This window comes from Anolis sagrei, chromosome 4 (genome assembly GCF_037176765.1).
Source record: "Anolis sagrei isolate rAnoSag1 chromosome 4, rAnoSag1.mat, whole genome shotgun sequence".
NCBI lineage: Eukaryota > Metazoa > Chordata > Lepidosauria > Squamata > Dactyloidae > Anolis > Anolis sagrei.
In genome coordinates this window covers 121,790,268-121,806,893 of record NC_090024.1, presented here as the reverse complement: position 1 = coordinate 121,806,893, position 16,626 = coordinate 121,790,268, and the positions used below count along the sequence as shown (strand labels likewise).

The window sequence follows — 16,626 nt, the reverse complement described above, 5'->3', positions numbered from 1 at the left end:
CAACCTCAACCCGGGGATCCTTGTCATAGTAGAATTTGGATTATATTTTGAACTGGATACAATTTGGATTTAATGTGGACAGTATTTGAAGATATCATACTTTCTCAAGGACTATGAGATAACTGTATTAGAATTTGGATTATATTTTGAACTGGATACCATGATATACCGTACCTCGCGAAGGCTGATCTGGCCGGGGTGGTCCATGCCTTGGTCACCTCCAGATTGGACTATTGCAATGCGCTCTACGTGGGGCTGCCCTTGAAAATGGCTCGGAAGATCCAACTGGTTCAACGGGCAGCGGCCAGGATGTTAACTGGGGCCCCTTACAGAGAGAGGTCAGCCCTCCTGTTCAAGGAGCTCCACTGGCTGCCGTTTATTTTCCGAGCCCAATTTAAGGTGCAGGTGCTTACCTACAAAGCCCTGAACAGTTTGGGACCATCCTACCTCCGTGACCGCATCTCCATCTACGAACCCACGCGTTCACTTCAGTCATCTGGAGAGGCCCTGCTCGTGATCCCGCCTGCATCGCAAGCACGTTTGGTGGGGACATGAGACAGGGCCTTTTCTGTGGTGCCCCCCCCCCCGAATCTGGAACACCCTCCCCAAAGATCTTAGACAGGCCCCTACATTGGCAGTCTTCAGAAAGAACTTGAAGACCTGGCTGTTCCGATGTGCCTTCCCAGATTAGGAAATCTCCAATATCAAGTCCCATAAGCACTTTACTAGAACTAAGATTGCTGCACACTGCACTTACCCTATAATGCCTTATATACCTCCTGTCACATCAGCACTTTTAATCCTGTACCCATTACTCTGGCCCGGCCCAGTTTTATTGTGTCTTAGTGTATTGTTTATTGCTTGTTGTTTATATTGCTTTATTTTTTTTTAATTTGCTTTAGGTTTTGTATTGTTATATTGTGTGTTGAGGCCTTGGCCTTTGTAAGCTGCATCGAGTCCTTCGGGAGACGCTAGCGGGGTACAAATAAAGTTTAATAATAATAATAATAAAAAATACCATTTGGATTTAATTTGGACAGTATTTGAAGATATCTTACTTTCTCAAGGACTACGTGATAACCTAGTAGCATTTAGTCTTGTTATTTATTCGTGGTTCATATGCAGTGTATTTACACGCTTTATGTTAACACAGTTCTGTTTTGATAACGCTTTGCAACTTGTATTTTGACCCTGAGTGAGGGCCAGGTAAATACCATGGGGGGCTGTATCCGGCCCCCGGGCCATAGTTTGAGGACCCCTGCCCTAGACAAAGGCAGAGGGGAAAATGGATGGAAAACTAAGACACAAGGTACTAAGTGGAAGCTAACAGTATTGTCAGAACGTCTTTCCTGAACAGTGAGGGGAAGATTGACCATCATTTTGGCACATCCTCACAACAACAAACACAGAACTGACACATACCTTTTGAAGGAAGCATATATGTTTGATGCCTTGATACTGGATTACGCTCTTGTCACATCCCGGTTGGATTACTGCAACGCACTCTACGTGGGGTTGCCTTTGAAGACTGCTCGGAAACTTCAACTAGTCCAGCGAGAAGCAGCCAGATTGCTCACCGGAGCGGCGTACAGGGAGCATACCACCCCCCTGTTGCATCAGCTCCACTGGCTGCCGATCCAATTCCGAGCACAATTCAAAGTGCTGGTTTTGACCTACAAAACCCTATACGGTTCCGGCCCAGTGTATTTGTCCGAACGGATCTCCCTCTACATGCCATCTCGAAGTTTAAGATCTTCTGGGGAGGCCCTGCTCTCGACCCCGCCACTGTCACAAGTGAGGCTAGCGGGGACGAGGAGCAGGACCTTCTCGGTGGTGGCCCCCCACCTGTGGAACTCGCTCCCTGGGGAGATTAGATCGACGACTTCCCTTCTGGCGTTCAGGAAAAAACTGAAGACCTGGGTATGGGACCAAGCCTTTGGACACTCTGGCAACTAAATTAAGGATCTGACGATAGACAAGGACAAATGGAATGGAATGGAGATATGGACTCTGAACCTCGAGCATGAGATTGTCTTAATATTTTACTATGTATGGATGTTTTAATTTAACTGTTGAATTGTTTTTTGTACTTTGTTGTTGTTGTTGTTCATTCGTTCAGTCGTCTCCGACTCTTTGTGACCTCATGGACCAGCCCACGCCAGAGCTCCCTGTCAGCCGTCACCACCCCCAGCTCCTTCAAGGTCCTTCAAGGTCAGTCCAGTCACTTTGTACTTTGTATTGTTTGTCAATTGATTTAGGCATCTAATTGTGCCTCCTCTGTAAGGTGCCCTGTGTCCCCTTCGGGGTGAGAAGGGCGGGGTATAAGTAAGTGAAATAAATCTTGACAGATTAGAGAGATGGGCCAAAACTAACAAAATGAAGTTCAACAGTGACAAATGCAAGATACTCCACTTTGGCAGAAAAAATGAAATGCAAAGATACAGAATGGGGGACGCCTGGCTCGAGAGCAGTACGTGTGAAAAAGATCTTGGAGTCCTCATGGACAACAAGTTAAACATGAGCCAACAATGTGATGTGGCGACAAAAAAAGCCAATGGGATTTTGGCCTGCATCAATAGGAGCATAGTGTCTAGATCTAAGGAAGTAATGCTACCCCTCTATTCTGCTTTGGTTAGACCACATCTGGAATACTGTGTCCAATTCTGGGCACCACAATTCAAGAGAGAGATTGACAAGCTGGAATGTGTCCAGAGGAGAGCTACTAAAATGATCAAGGGTCTGGAGAACAAGCCCTACGAGGAGCGGCTTAGGGAACTGGGCATGTTTAGCCTGAAGAAGAGAAGGCTGAGAGGAGATATGATAGCCATGGATAAATATGTGAGAGGAAGCCACAGGGAGGAGGGAGCAAGCTTGTTTTCTGCTTCCTTGGAGACTAGGACGCGGAACAATGGCTTCAAACTACAAGAGAGGAGATTCCATCTGAACATGAGGAAGAACTTCCTGACTGTGAGAGCCGTTCAGCAGTGGAACTCTCTGCCCCGGAGTGTGGTGGAGGCTCCTTCTTTGGAAGCTTTTAAGCAGAGGCTGGATGGCCATTTGTTAGGGGTGATTTGAATGCAATATTCCTGCTTCTTGGCAGGAGGTTGGACTGGATGGCCCATGAGGTCTCTTCCAACTCTTTGATTCTATGATTCTATGAAATAAATAAATGAAATAAATAATTAAGCATGCATGAAGTTGGGAGACACAACTAACTCGGTGACAAACAAACTCGAAGGGTGTCTGCCCTCCTTAATAGACAAATCTGCATTGTATTCTGACCAGAATATTTACATGTTTTATTAAATCTTTACAATCAGTAATTATAATCAAGTACACAATTTTATATACAAAGATTATGTACATTTTGAGCTCAGACTTTTACATCACAGTACACAGTTGCCCTTAGGAATTTTGTACACACCTTAAATCACCAGACATTAAAAACCCCACAACAGTAGTGTTACAGCACCCCTTTAGACTTTTCATAAATTACATCATAAGAAAATATATGGCTGTAAATTGGGCTGGTAAAAAGTCTTAAAAAATCTGGATGTACGGTATGCATTCACAGAATGACCCCTCAACTGTCCTGGCGGCAGGGGATCCCTGGATCTCTATGCATCTGCTCTAAGGAACCCCATCAGAAGAGGCACCCAAGGCATGCAGGTGCAGAAAAATCCAAGATGGACCCATGATTACGCCAGGTCCTGGATTACGTTCTCCTTGGGGGTGGAGGTGTGCCAGAGCCTAAGACTTACACGCCTCGCCTAACAGGTGCAAGGCAACGCCTGTCCAAAAAGGGTTTCTGCTGTGATATGAAGACATTGATTCATAATTACATAATCTCCTTCCTAAACACCATTTTCAAATCTAATTGATGACATGTAAACCTTTCGTTATTGTGAAACAAGCTTATGGCTGTGATGAAGAACTAAGGTATCAAAACAAGGGCAACCTATATCTGAGGTAGACTACCACCTTCCGGATGCTCCTTTCGAATGGCAAGGGAGTCTTTCAACAATCCCTGAAATCAATTACAAAAACTTAAAACCACTTGCACATGCTCAATCCCCGACAACCGAAACTCCCACCTTGTGGACTATGTACAAGTAGTAGCAAGTAGTGCAAACTCTTAATAAATTATTGGTAGGAAGGAATGGAAATTTAGTGGTGGTTGTATCAAGCCAGGATAGTTCTGCCTAAAATGTTTTGTGAAGATATTTAGAGAATCACTTTTACTAGAAAACACCAAATGAGCATTTTTTCCCCCTCAAGGCCTAAAGAAAATAAGTTGATTGACAAGTTAGGCTATATCAGAGTAAATATTTTTCAAGAAAGCTTGAGTGGCACTAGTACTCGCAACATGCAGAACTACTGATTTGCAATTTTTACAAGACTAACGTAAATGTAGTGCGTTACATATGCTTGGCCCCAAACTGTTGGAGCTTTTGTGGGGACACGGAAACAAACATTCTCCTCTCGATCTGGGCCTGAGCTACTAAAGGACACTTCAGAGAAACCCTTGTTCAAATCCCATGGAGGAATATTGCAGCCTCTACAAACTGAGCCCGAAGACCAAATACAACTCAACTCAGAGTCCCTCAACAAAGGTCTAAGATTTATAACATGTGCAAATAAAAAAAATGTGAAAAAAGTCAGAAGGACACTTATCTGTTAAAGATTCACCACTGTTTTCAGCTCACTTTCTGCACAAGAGCCTGACTAGCATGATCTCAGAAAGATGCCAATGCCAATGTATATTTTCACACATTTTAACTCATGATAGAGAACCAAGAAAGAATCGGGAACATCTGAGGAAAAGAACTAGCATTGCACTTCAGCTTCTGATTTAACAGGATTTGGCTGATACAGAAGTGGCATCATACATATATTACTTCACTTTGTGTCATATGCAGTCAATGGTTATCATTCACTTCTATGGGGAAAGTAAAGTGCGACATCAGAGGGTCCAAAAACCTGGAAAGACAAGGGTCCTAAAGAGGGACACAACAATCCATCCCCAAAACATTCTTGCATTAGACAAGCTTCCCTTCCTTACGTGGCACATCCTGTTACTCCTTCGCTAAAACCAGTTGTACATAAAGTGCCTGAACGAGGCAAAGCACACAACGTTGCCATGTGAAATTTCCTAATGCAAACAGCAGGAACAAAATAATGATAAAAATGAAACTAATTAATGACTGGATATAAATAAGCAAAGTCTGGAAGTCTTGCTTTAGCCACCACTATTTTTTTCACCAATCTTTCTGCTACATTTGAGTTTTTCAAAAGGATCCTCATTTTAAACTGAAGACATTATTCGACATGATTGCTAGAACTCCTACTACAATTTAGAAAGAATCTACATGTGATACCAGTTTTTCTTTGACTTCACACTACGCTAGGGACACATTATTTTTAGGTAACGAAGAGACTGGCCCTTTTGTCCAAAGGGGAGACACAAGAAATGTTGTGTGCAGTAATAAGGATGGTACTGATATAAGGCTTTGAAATAAAACTAGTCCAATCTCCACACAGAATGCTTTGCTACCTTTCCAGAAACTGCTAGGATGCTAGTTTTGACTGAATGCTGAAATTTCAAATTGACGGGAGTGTAAAAAAAAGAGGTCCACCCCCAATACCTAGATCCGTGATGGTGAACCTATGACACGCGTGTCAGCACTGACACGCATGGCTATTTTTGATGACACTCTTTTATGCGGCCACATACAGAGAAATACACCTTATAAGAGCCAATCTAATTCCATCCTTAAATTTGTAATAGGCTCTGCAAATTTAACATCTGCACGCTTGAGCATAACTCAGCATGGATTATACATTTTTTCTTATTTAAACTATAAATATTGCAAAATTATGTTTTTTTCTCTCGAAGTGACACTCTACCCAAGTTATGCTCAGGTTTTTTGGGAAATTTTGACACACCAAGCTCAAAAGATTGCCCATCACTGACCTAGATTCAAGTTTTTTAAATTATATTTTTAGAGATATTACCTTTGGTTTACAAACTATTTTGACTTGAATTAGGAACCTAAAAAAAAAAAGGGGGGGGGGGAATCCATGTTGTTTTAGTCATTCTTCAAAGTAATAAATGGAAGAAGTGATAAGGAGATACAGCACACTTCCGATTATTAAGTGGCACCGGACAAATCACAGTTGCCTGTTGTTCTGCCCTCATTGTAAAGGCACAACAGCCTGAAGTACCTTCCACCATGTCTTCGTAAAGGCTTTTGCGATACAGTATAGGCCCTCGAAACAGTGCTGATGCCACAGCTGGCCTGGAGCCTTCACGCGCCGAGACGACATGCCACAATTCACCACAGAGACTCTGTGAGGATAAGGCAAGCAATCTCACAGCAATCCAGACATGGGAGGAAAGAAGCTCCTTCCCCAAATGGATGTCCTGCATTTCGGAACCATGCAAAGGAACCCTGCCAATGGATCAATTGCACTTTCCCATTTTTCAAAAACAGGGAAATCAAACAAAAAAAAATTACAACACATGCTGGCTTGTGCCGATCGAACCTGGCTAGCTGTCACAACACCGAACAATTCCATTTAATTTTCAGGGCCTCACAATCCTCCACAAAGTTCGCCACTTCGTAGTCCGGTGTGCACATTATTTCAAATTATAGTTCATCCTTTTCCATCATTTCAAATGCTTCTATGTCTTCATTCCAATCAGCTAATATTGAGTCCATAGACTGGCCCTTATTATCCCAGCTATTGCTGGGATTGGAATCTGTCTCAATCTTGGATTGCTCCTCAATTGGATTATCCAATTCTGACACTGGATTGTTACTACTAGTTTCTTGTAGTTTGGGGATACAAGAATCCTCGTCCGGAAGAGGAACACGGCTGCTGTCCAACTCTGCGTGTGAACTCAAGCCACCTTCTTCTTCGGGATCTTGAGGCACCAAGTTCAAATCTGTTGAGATTTCTTCCGACCTCTCATTATGAGAGTCGTTGTCTGATGACTTCTGATCCATACTTTCCATTTCCAAATCTAAAGGGAATGGGGAAGGATGGAGGAGTGACAAAAGAAAAACAGAATTTTCAAAATCTATATATAAATACAAAGGGTAATGTTCGTTTGTGGTATTCACAGAACTCAAAAACCACTGGGGGAATTGACACCAAATTTGGACACGATACACCTAACAACCCAATATATGTCCTTCACTCAAAAAAATTGATTTTGTCATTTGGGAGTTGTAGTTGCTGGGATTTATAGTTCACCTACAATCAAAGAGCATTCTGAACCCCACCAACGATGAAATTGAACCAAACTTGGCACACAGTTCTCCCATGACTAATAGAAAATACTGAAAGGGTTGGGTGGGCAGTGTCCTTTGATTTTGGAGTTGTAGTTCACCTACATCCAGAGATCACTGTGGACTCAAACAATGATGGATCTGGACCAAACTCTACACAGAGATTCAATACGCCCAAATGTGAACACTGGTGGAGTTTGGGGAAAATAGAATCTTGACATTTGGGAGTTGTAGTTGGGATTTATAGTTCACCTAGAATCACAGAGCATTCTGAACCCCACCAATGATAGAATTGGGCCAAACCTCCCACGCAGAACCCCCATGTGGACCACAGAAACACACTGATATATTTTTGCACTTCAATTATTTCCACCCTGCAGCACATTTGACTCTGGGATATCAACCCCTTCCTCAGTTTTTCCTCAAATAATACTATTAGGTCATGTAAACTTTGGTATTCAAAGTCATTGGCCTTGATACTTTTGTACATAATGTAATTGAATGTTTACCAATTTTATCTTTTATGTTTGGAAGCTGCCCTGAGTCCCTTCGGGAAGAGAGGGCAGGTTAAAAATAAACTGTTGTTGTTGTAATATATAGACAAGCAAACTAGAACATTAACTTAATATGTCATTTACATTTGTCAAGCAGCAGCCACTCCTAATACAGATGATATTACTAAAAATAACAAAAAATAGAATGTATAAATTTTCGTTTTGTTACTAAAAACACTGAGTTGCCTGACTGAGAAAAACCGGTTTAAAGAGAGCTTTAAAGCAGGAGGCAAAATTCTAATCATTCTGCTAAATTTATCTGATGCTTTGCTCTTTGTTTTCCGGCATCTAAAGGAAATTTAGCAACCTGTATAGCAGTAAAAATACTGCTCCTTTTTAGGGAGATTTGGTTGCCAAAGAATAAAGGATATACTGGGTTGTTGTAGGTTTTTTCAGGCTATATGGCCATCTTCTAGAGGCATTGTCTCCTGACGTTTCACCTGCATCTATGACAAGCATCCTCAGAGGTAGTGACCTCACTACCTCTGAGGATGCTTGCCATAGATGCAGGCGAAATGTCAGGAGAGAATGCCTCTCGTAAATGGCCATATAGCCCGAAAAAACCTATAACAACCCAGTGATTCTGGCCATGAAAGCATTTGACAATACAATAAAGGATATAGGCAAGGAATGTATCCATAGAATACATAAATGTAAAATGTAATAATAATATAAATAATAATATAAATAATATAAATGTAATAATAATAATAATAATAATAATAATAATAATACATTGGCCATTTTAATACACTGAGATATCCTTAAGTTCACCAGATATACAGATACAACACATTTTTACTATGATTGAACCTCCCATGCAAAAAGGCACTGGAGTCATAGAGCTGTGGGCCTTAATATCTGCTGAGGTTTGATTCCAGAACTTCAACAGATACCAAAGATTTCACTATATGCAGTGATGTAACACAACACCTTCCCTTATACAATATGGCAAACAGTGGTGTTTGTATGGTTTCTCGGCTGTATTGCGGTATTCTATTATTATTTTTTGCATTTATATTATTATTATTATTATTTTGGCTGAAGCCACATTTTTACTTTATTTTTTAAAATTAGATTTTTATTTGAGAAGAGAAAATACAGTTATATAGACATATACTATACATTTCCTTCTCTTTTATTTACATTCACCCCTGTGCTCCGCTTCTCCAGAGCCATCTCTTTTCCTAAAGTCCCACCGAAAAATCAGTTCTTCCTTTCGAGGTAAATTCCCATTTTTTTTCCAATAATTTTTCTAGAAATTTTCTCCAGATACTTTCAAAGTCATTTTTTTACATAATCCCTTCTTTACTTTTAAGTTTGATGTTAGCTTATCGTTCAGTGCCATTTTACAGACGTCTTTATACCATTCATTAATCTGTATTTTCATTGCCCCTTTCCAATATTTTGCCATTAATAGTCTAGCTGCTGTTAATAGCATGTCTATTAAATTTTTTCCCTCTTATCTTTCCCATCCTCTTTTTTAATTAAAAGTAATATTTCTGCTGGATTCCTCCTAATTTTTATATCCATGATATTTTCTATTTCTGTTACAACCAATTCCCAAAAATCTTTTACATATTTGCAGTCCCACCACATATGCATGTAGGTTCCAATTTCTTGGCATCCTCGCCAACATTTTTCATTATTGTTATTTATAATGTCTAACCTTCTCGGTGTTAAATACCATTTCCAAATTATTTTGTAATAGTATTGCGGTATTCTAGAAGCATTTTCTACTGACATTTCACCTATTAACCATCACCATCAGCTCCTCTGAAGATGACAGCCACAGATATAGGTGAAAAATCAGGATAAAATGGTGCTAGAACAGGAAACCACACAATAATAATAGTAGTAATAATAATAATAATCTTTATTTATACCCCGCCACCATCTCCCGAACAGGGACTCGGGGCGGATTATATGAGGCCAAGCCCAAACAACAAATTACAGCAGAATAAAACCAAAAACGCAAACAATAAACAACAACATCACAATTACATAAAACATATGAATGCATAACGATATAAAATTACAATAAACACAATCACAGTGACAATTGTCGGGCTACATGTAATGATTAAAAGAGAACCTAATTAAAAACTGATTTAAAAAACTCGGGTGAGATAAAGGAAAAGCAGGTTATTTACGGAGAAGGGCTCATTAAAATGAGGGTTGTCGAATCAAGCTTTCTCACAAAGGGGGGGATGACACAAGGGGGGGGACGGGGACTCCGATGACAGAACATTGAGGCTAAGCAATAGTGTGAGGTTGTATACCTACTCACACAACACCCATTTGCAATGTTGTATAAGCAAAGGTGTTGTGCTACATCATTGCATATAGTGAAACCTTTGGTATCACAAAACCCCAGTGATTGTGGCCAGGACAGCCTTTGACAACATGACAAACAGCTGAAGCAAGTGGCAGAGAGAGCTTGAGGATGTCTGAAATGGCAGGAATTTGTGGGTGGAAAAGGTGCGGATATAGCACATATTGTGAAGGATAGTTCTAAGCAAAATGTTAGTTTAGAACCACAATTACAGACCAGGAAGTTTTCGTGATTGAAATTCACTGTTCTGAGCAATTATTGGAATAAAGGCAAGCTTTTAAACTAGGGTGGAAGAGAAGATTGGAAGCACATCAATACAGGCTGAGCGTCTTATCCAGAATTTCAAAACTGTCCACATGAGTGGCTCAAATAGTGACATCTTTGTTTTCTGATGTTCACAATCTTTGTTTCATACACAAAATTGGTTAAAATAATATTACCTTCAGTCTATGTGTATACGGTATATATGCAACAAACTATTTTTATGTTTAGACGTGGATCCCATCCCCAAGGTAAGTTATTATGCACCTATATGCTAATTCGGGTATTCCAAAATCCCAAACACTTCTGACCCTAAGCATTTCAAATAAGAATACTCAACTTGTATTAATTCCATACACTTTACATCTAATACTGAGGAAATATTGCAAGCCACACTATTGTTGTAAAATAGTGATGATGTAAAGATGTAAGAGAAAAGAGGACAAGAGGCATCCCTCTCATACTCCTCCATTCATGGATAAACTTTCTAACAATAGTCTATTTGCCCCAAGCCTGACTCTAAGAAAAGCATTAGAGTGAATTACAGTGTTCCCTCGCTACTTCATGGTTCACTTACTGCAGACTCGCTATTTTGCAGGGAGATATATTTTACGTAGCGAGGGAACATTGTAGCGAGGAGGAAAGAAAAGCCACTTCCTTGCCACTTTACCTTCCTCTTCCTCCTCCTCCTTGTCGCCGCCTGGGCATCTTGCTGCTGCTTGGGCCTCCGCAGCAAGAGGCCCTGGCAGTGACGAGGAAGAGAAAGGTAAAGATGGTGAGGGGTGGCTCTTCTTCCCTCATCACCCTTTTTACCTTCCTCTTTCTCCTCACCGCCACCGAGGTCCCGCAACACCTCTGCCGCCTCCTCAATTGCAGGTCCCACAACACCTCTGCCGCCTCCCCAACTGGCGACAAGAGGCCCAGATGGTGACTAAGAGAAGGAAGAGGGCAAAGAGGGAAGGGGAGGGGGTGTCCCTACTTTATTTATTTATTTAATATTCGAACTTATATGGGACTCGGAGCGGCTTACAAGAACAGGCTAAAATCGAACACAATTTAAAAACAATTTAAAACAATTTAAAAACAGCAATATTAAAAGTCAAAGGCCTGTCAAAACATATATGTCTTACATGCCCTGCGGAAAGCTGATAAGTCCCGCAAGGCACAGACTTCAGGTGGCAGAGTATTCCAGAGTGATGGTGCCAGTGCTGTAAAGGCTCTGTGTCTGGTTGCTGTTAGACGCAAGGTCTTGACATTGGGAATTTCCAACAAATCTTGGTCCTCAGAACGGAGGGATCTCTGGGGTTGGTAGGGGGTGAGGCGGTTCCTCAGGTACATCGGCCCCAGACCATGCAAGGCCTTAAAGGTAAGTACCATCACTTTGAAAGTGATCCGGTGTTCAATTGGTAACCAATGCAGCTGTAGTAAGATTGGTGTTATGTGGCATCTCATCGGAATTCCCGCAAGAAGCTGAGCAGCTGCATTTTGTACCAACTTGAGCTTCCGGATCACCAACAGAGGAAGGCCAATGTAGAGGGCGTTACAGTAGTCCAGTCTTGAGATGACTGTAGCCTGGATCACCGTAGCTAGGTCGTCCCTAGGTCAGCCGTCTAGCCTGCCGCAGATGAAAAAAGGCAGTTCTGCTAACGGCGGAGACCTGGGCCTCCATCGTCAGCAGAGGGTCCAAAAGGACTCCCAGACTCTTTACCAATGATGACGGGCGTAGCGCCTCGCCATCCAGGGTAGGCTGCTGGATGTCCCCACTGCCCGGTTGACCCAACCATAGGATCTCAGTCTTTGCTGGATTCACCCTCAACCTGCTGGCATGCAGCCATCCAGTAACGGCCTTGAGGCACTGATTGAAATAATTGAGTACAGAGTCGGCCTTCCATCTTCAGCACCAGCTGAGTGTCATTAGCATACTGGTAACACTCAAGCCCAAAATCTCGAACCAGATGAGCAAGTGGTCGCATATAGATGTTAAACAACAGGTTTTTCACTTACTGCGGGTGGTCCTTGAACGTAACCTCCGTGATAAGTGCAGTGATAAGTAACTGCAAATACAGGGCTGGGTACAAATAAATGATTGTTGTTGTTGTTGTTAAGTTACTGTTGATACCATATTGTTTTTGTTGACCCCCCTTTTCCACTTACAGAGCTTGTTAACTGTTTTTCTTTGAAATATGGTAAATATTCAGAAACATTTAACCTACAGATGCCTCAATTAATGTAATTTTATTGGTATCTATTTTTATTTTGAAATTTACCAGTAGCAGCTGCATTTCCCACCCCCGGCTTATACTCAAGTCAGTAAGTTTTCCCAGTTTTTTGTGGTAAAATTAGATGCCTCAGCTTATATTTGGGTAAGCTTATACTCAAGTATATACAGTATATCTGGTTAAAACCTAGTTAAGAAGCTTTACATACTACAAACCAGAATCAGTGAGAACAAAATGTGATCTGGCTTGCTGTGATCTTCCATTTATGTCTGTCCTTTCAGAAACCTCCCACAGTGTAAGGAACGGATGAGGCTTGTAAGGATCTAGTGATTGCTCCCACTCATTGTGAGTGCATCCATAGTGTGTTGTATCTTTTGCAAGAGTGATAAGATCACGTTGAGCAAGGTTTCTTGAGATGCTCTCCAGACATAACTGAGCTTCTCAATGAGGTTCCTAAGCACACTGAACACAAATGGTGGCTATTGATCAAACACTCCCTCAGGTGAACACTGATGATATTCTGATTAAATTTTACCAGAGGAAACACATTAAAGAATTAAGTTTAAAGAACTATCAGCCAAAGTCTACAGATATGTTTGATACTTACTGCTATCAATAATGTAGTTTGGAATCATTTTATCTTTAAATATAGTTGCTGATATTCCAAGGGTAGCAGAGGAAAAAGGGGAAAAAGCACATATGCATTTTAAATCCATAAACACATGAAATTTCAAATGTGATTCGTTCATAGATTTAGTAGCTTATTTGAGAGAATCACACAATATTATCAAATACGACAGGATTCAAAATATTATCAAATACAACAGGATTCATAAATTTGTTGCCTAAATACATATAGTTTAGGAGGAGAATTCTGGCTCCATGATTTCCTCCCTCCCTTTTTAATTTACTGCAAATTGTGCAAACAATACTGTGTGGCATGCCAAAGGAATGGTTCTGGGCTTCACTAGCAGAACAGCAGAATCCAGTAGAAGCAGGAGGGGGCTGTTCAGTGCAGCTCCCGGAGTTCTCCCCAAAACTCCTCCAAGGAATTAGGAAATCCCTTGCTCCAGAGCTCACCTTCAGGCAGCTCAAAAAACAAGGGATGGGGATGGAAGGCCATTCCCTTACATTGCTGCATGGAGGCTATGGTTTTCACAGAGAGGAAATGGAGCCATAGTGTATAAGGAGTCAGAAAGGATCCATTGTGTACAAGGAGGCAGAAAGTGAGAGACGTTTGCAGTGATCAAAAGGGAATAGAGTTACACTCCCCCTGAAGGCACAGGTTCGCAGGTTGGGAGTGATCCTGGACTCATTGCTGAGCCTGGAATCCCAAGTCTCGGCGGTGGCCGGGAGAGCTTTTGCACAATTAAAACTTGTGCGCCAGCTGCGCCCGTACCTTGGGAAGTCGGATCTGGCCACAGTGGTCCACACTCTTGTTACATCCCGATTAGATTACTGCAAAGCACTCTACGTGGGGTTGCCTTTGAAGACTGTTCAGAAACTTCAATTAGTCCAGCGGGAGGCAGCCAGAGTAATCACCGGAGCGTCATCCAGGGAGCATACCACCCCTCTGCTATGTCAGTTCCACTGGCTGCCAATCCAATTCCGAGCACAATTCAAAGTGCTGTTTTTGACCTACAAAACCCTATATGGTTCCAGCCCAGTGTAGCTGTCCGAACGGATCTCCCTCTACGTCCCACCTCGGAGTTTAAGATTTTCCGGGGAGGCCCTGCTCCCGTCCCCGCCTCACAATCCCCACAAGTGAGATTGGCGGGGACGAGGAGCAGGACCTTCTCAGTGGTGGCCCCTCACCTATGGAATTCGCTCCCTGGGGAAATTAGATCAGCAACATCCCTCCTTTCCTTTAGAAGGAAATTAAAAACATGGATTTGGGACCAGGCATTTGGGCAATCTGGCAGATAAACAAAGGACTACGACGACCGATAAGAGTAGACAATGTGGAATGAAGCGAACGCTGAATATGAGATTGGTTTATTGACTGTGATATATAATGATTGTTTTTAACTGTTATAACTGGTTTAATTACTGTCTTATATGTTATCTGTATTATTGTGTAGGCATCGAATTGTGCCTTTTGTAAGCCGCCCTGAGTCCCCCCTCGGGGGCTGAGAAAGGCGGGGTAGAAGTACACAAAATAAATAAATAATAAATGTGAATGTACACAGAATATCATATAGATAACACAGGTTGAGTGTCACTTATCTCAAAAGCTTCAGAACAATATTGCTTTGGGTTGCTTTATTTTCTCTTTATTTGGATTTAGAAACATTTGTATGCATTTTGCACATATGTATGCAATGAGATTATCTTGAGATGGGAAGCCCTGTCAAAAAACAGGAAAACTTTGGGGGGGGGGGGGGGGGAGACAGAAAAAAATGTGGGGAAACCAAAAAAATTTTGAGAAAAATGGAAAAAAACAGAAAAAAAAAGTTTTTTCTCCAGTTTTTCAGGGGGTTTTCCAGGCCCTCCCATCTCTAGATGGGACACAATCCTTTATTTATTTATTTATTTATTTATTTATTTTTCGAATTTATATGCCGCCACTCTCCTGGGGCTCGGAGCTGCTTACAAGAACAGGCTAAAATCTAACACAATTTAAAAACAATTTAAAAACAGCAATATCAAAAATCAAAGGCCTATGTTTCATAAGCAGTGGACCCTTAGGTTCTACTGGAATTTGCTTCCAGGAATCCTGTGGATACTCCTGTAGTGAATTCCCTACCAGTTAGGCTGAGAGAGGCCTTGGAAAATAGTAGGCCCAAGGAGTTCGGCAGCCATCACAGGAAAGGGTGCCAGGGGAATCCATTTTGGTCACTCATTTCCTGGAGGGGGCGTGTTTAGTAAGAGCAGCCTTTTGGAGGGAAATGAGAAAGAAATGTGATTGGCTAAGTTAGAGTGGGTGGAGCCTAACTTGGCAAAAGAAAAAAATGTCTTGAAAGAGAGGTTTTTAAATCCCTGTCAGGAGATTGAACTTGGGTGTTGAAGGGAGAGGGTGTTTGGAGATTGGAGTGGCGTAGAGGGTTAGGAGAAAGGCCTGAGATTGGCCAGAGTTGCTAGCAGGGACAGCTAGTGAGGAGTTTACAGCTATTAGGAAGGTAGCTGGGTAACAGAGAGATAGATCCAGGTTAGGACTATCTGTGGTGGTGGAGAATTACTGACAAGAGAAACTATCCTGTCAGGATTCTTGTTTGGAGGGAGAAAGAAGAGTTTCCTGTGTAACAAAGTCAGGACTGTTTATGTAACCACACGCTTTGTAGACAAATCTCTGTAACAGCCAAGCTTAGTACCTGCATTGTTCCTGTTCTTGTAAATAAACTTTCTTGTTTATTGTTCATCACATCTGACTCAAGTGTGCCTCTGTGCTTAAAGGTTTTAAAAGCAGCTTTAAGCAGAAATCAAGAACTTATGGGTGGAAGCGTATGTTTTATAGAACTATCTTTAAAAGGTATCTCAGAAACTCAAGCCTAAGGGTTAACACTATCGCACTCTTTCACAAGTTACCTCCAGTAAGCCAAGGGCTTATCAGCACTTCTATGTGGGTGGGTGCCTGTGCGTTTTCAAAAAGGGGTTTTTCAGCCAGGAAGAAAGTGATAGCTTTCTATCACAGCCTTTTGGGTTTTGGGGCTTGTAAACGCAGAAGCCTCATTTCCAATAAAGTGTTCAGCTCCATCTTCTTTATAATTGGTGGCAAGCGCTGGGATTTGTCCAAACATAAATCCGTCTCTTTGTAACTACCATCTATAAATGGTCAATCTTTTAATATACAATAGTGTATAATGGTGCCCCTAGCATAAATGGCAAAATCCAGATTAGCCTTTTGGAATTAAAAAAAAAAAATCAAGTTATGGATAGTCAAATCCATGGATACTGAATCCTGACTGTACCCATTATACATATAGCCTGAAGGTAGTTCAATACAGTATTTTCATAATTTTTAA

The 16,626-nt window shown here is 41.5% G+C and overlaps 1 protein-coding gene across 2 annotated transcripts in view; it reads right to left on the bottom strand.

Annotated features, from left to right (window-relative positions):
• Positions 1-5,979: 5,979 nt before the first annotated feature.
• EDEM3 (ER degradation enhancing alpha-mannosidase like protein 3) overlaps positions 5,980-16,626 on the bottom strand; it is a 66,672-nt gene continuing 56,025 nt past the window's right edge. Inside the window, exons 20-21 of one of the 2 annotated variants that reach the window (XM_060774500.2) lie at positions 13,272-13,319; positions 5,980-7,027 (exon numbers count right to left, since the gene is read on the bottom strand). In XM_060774500.2, the coding sequence (XP_060630483.2) occupies positions 6,651-7,027; positions 13,272-13,319 (425 nt within the window). In that variant the 3' untranslated portion in view covers positions 5,980-6,650. The remainder of the gene's footprint in view (positions 7,028-13,271; positions 13,320-16,626) is intronic. The other variant, XM_060774501.2, reaches the window with a different exon arrangement.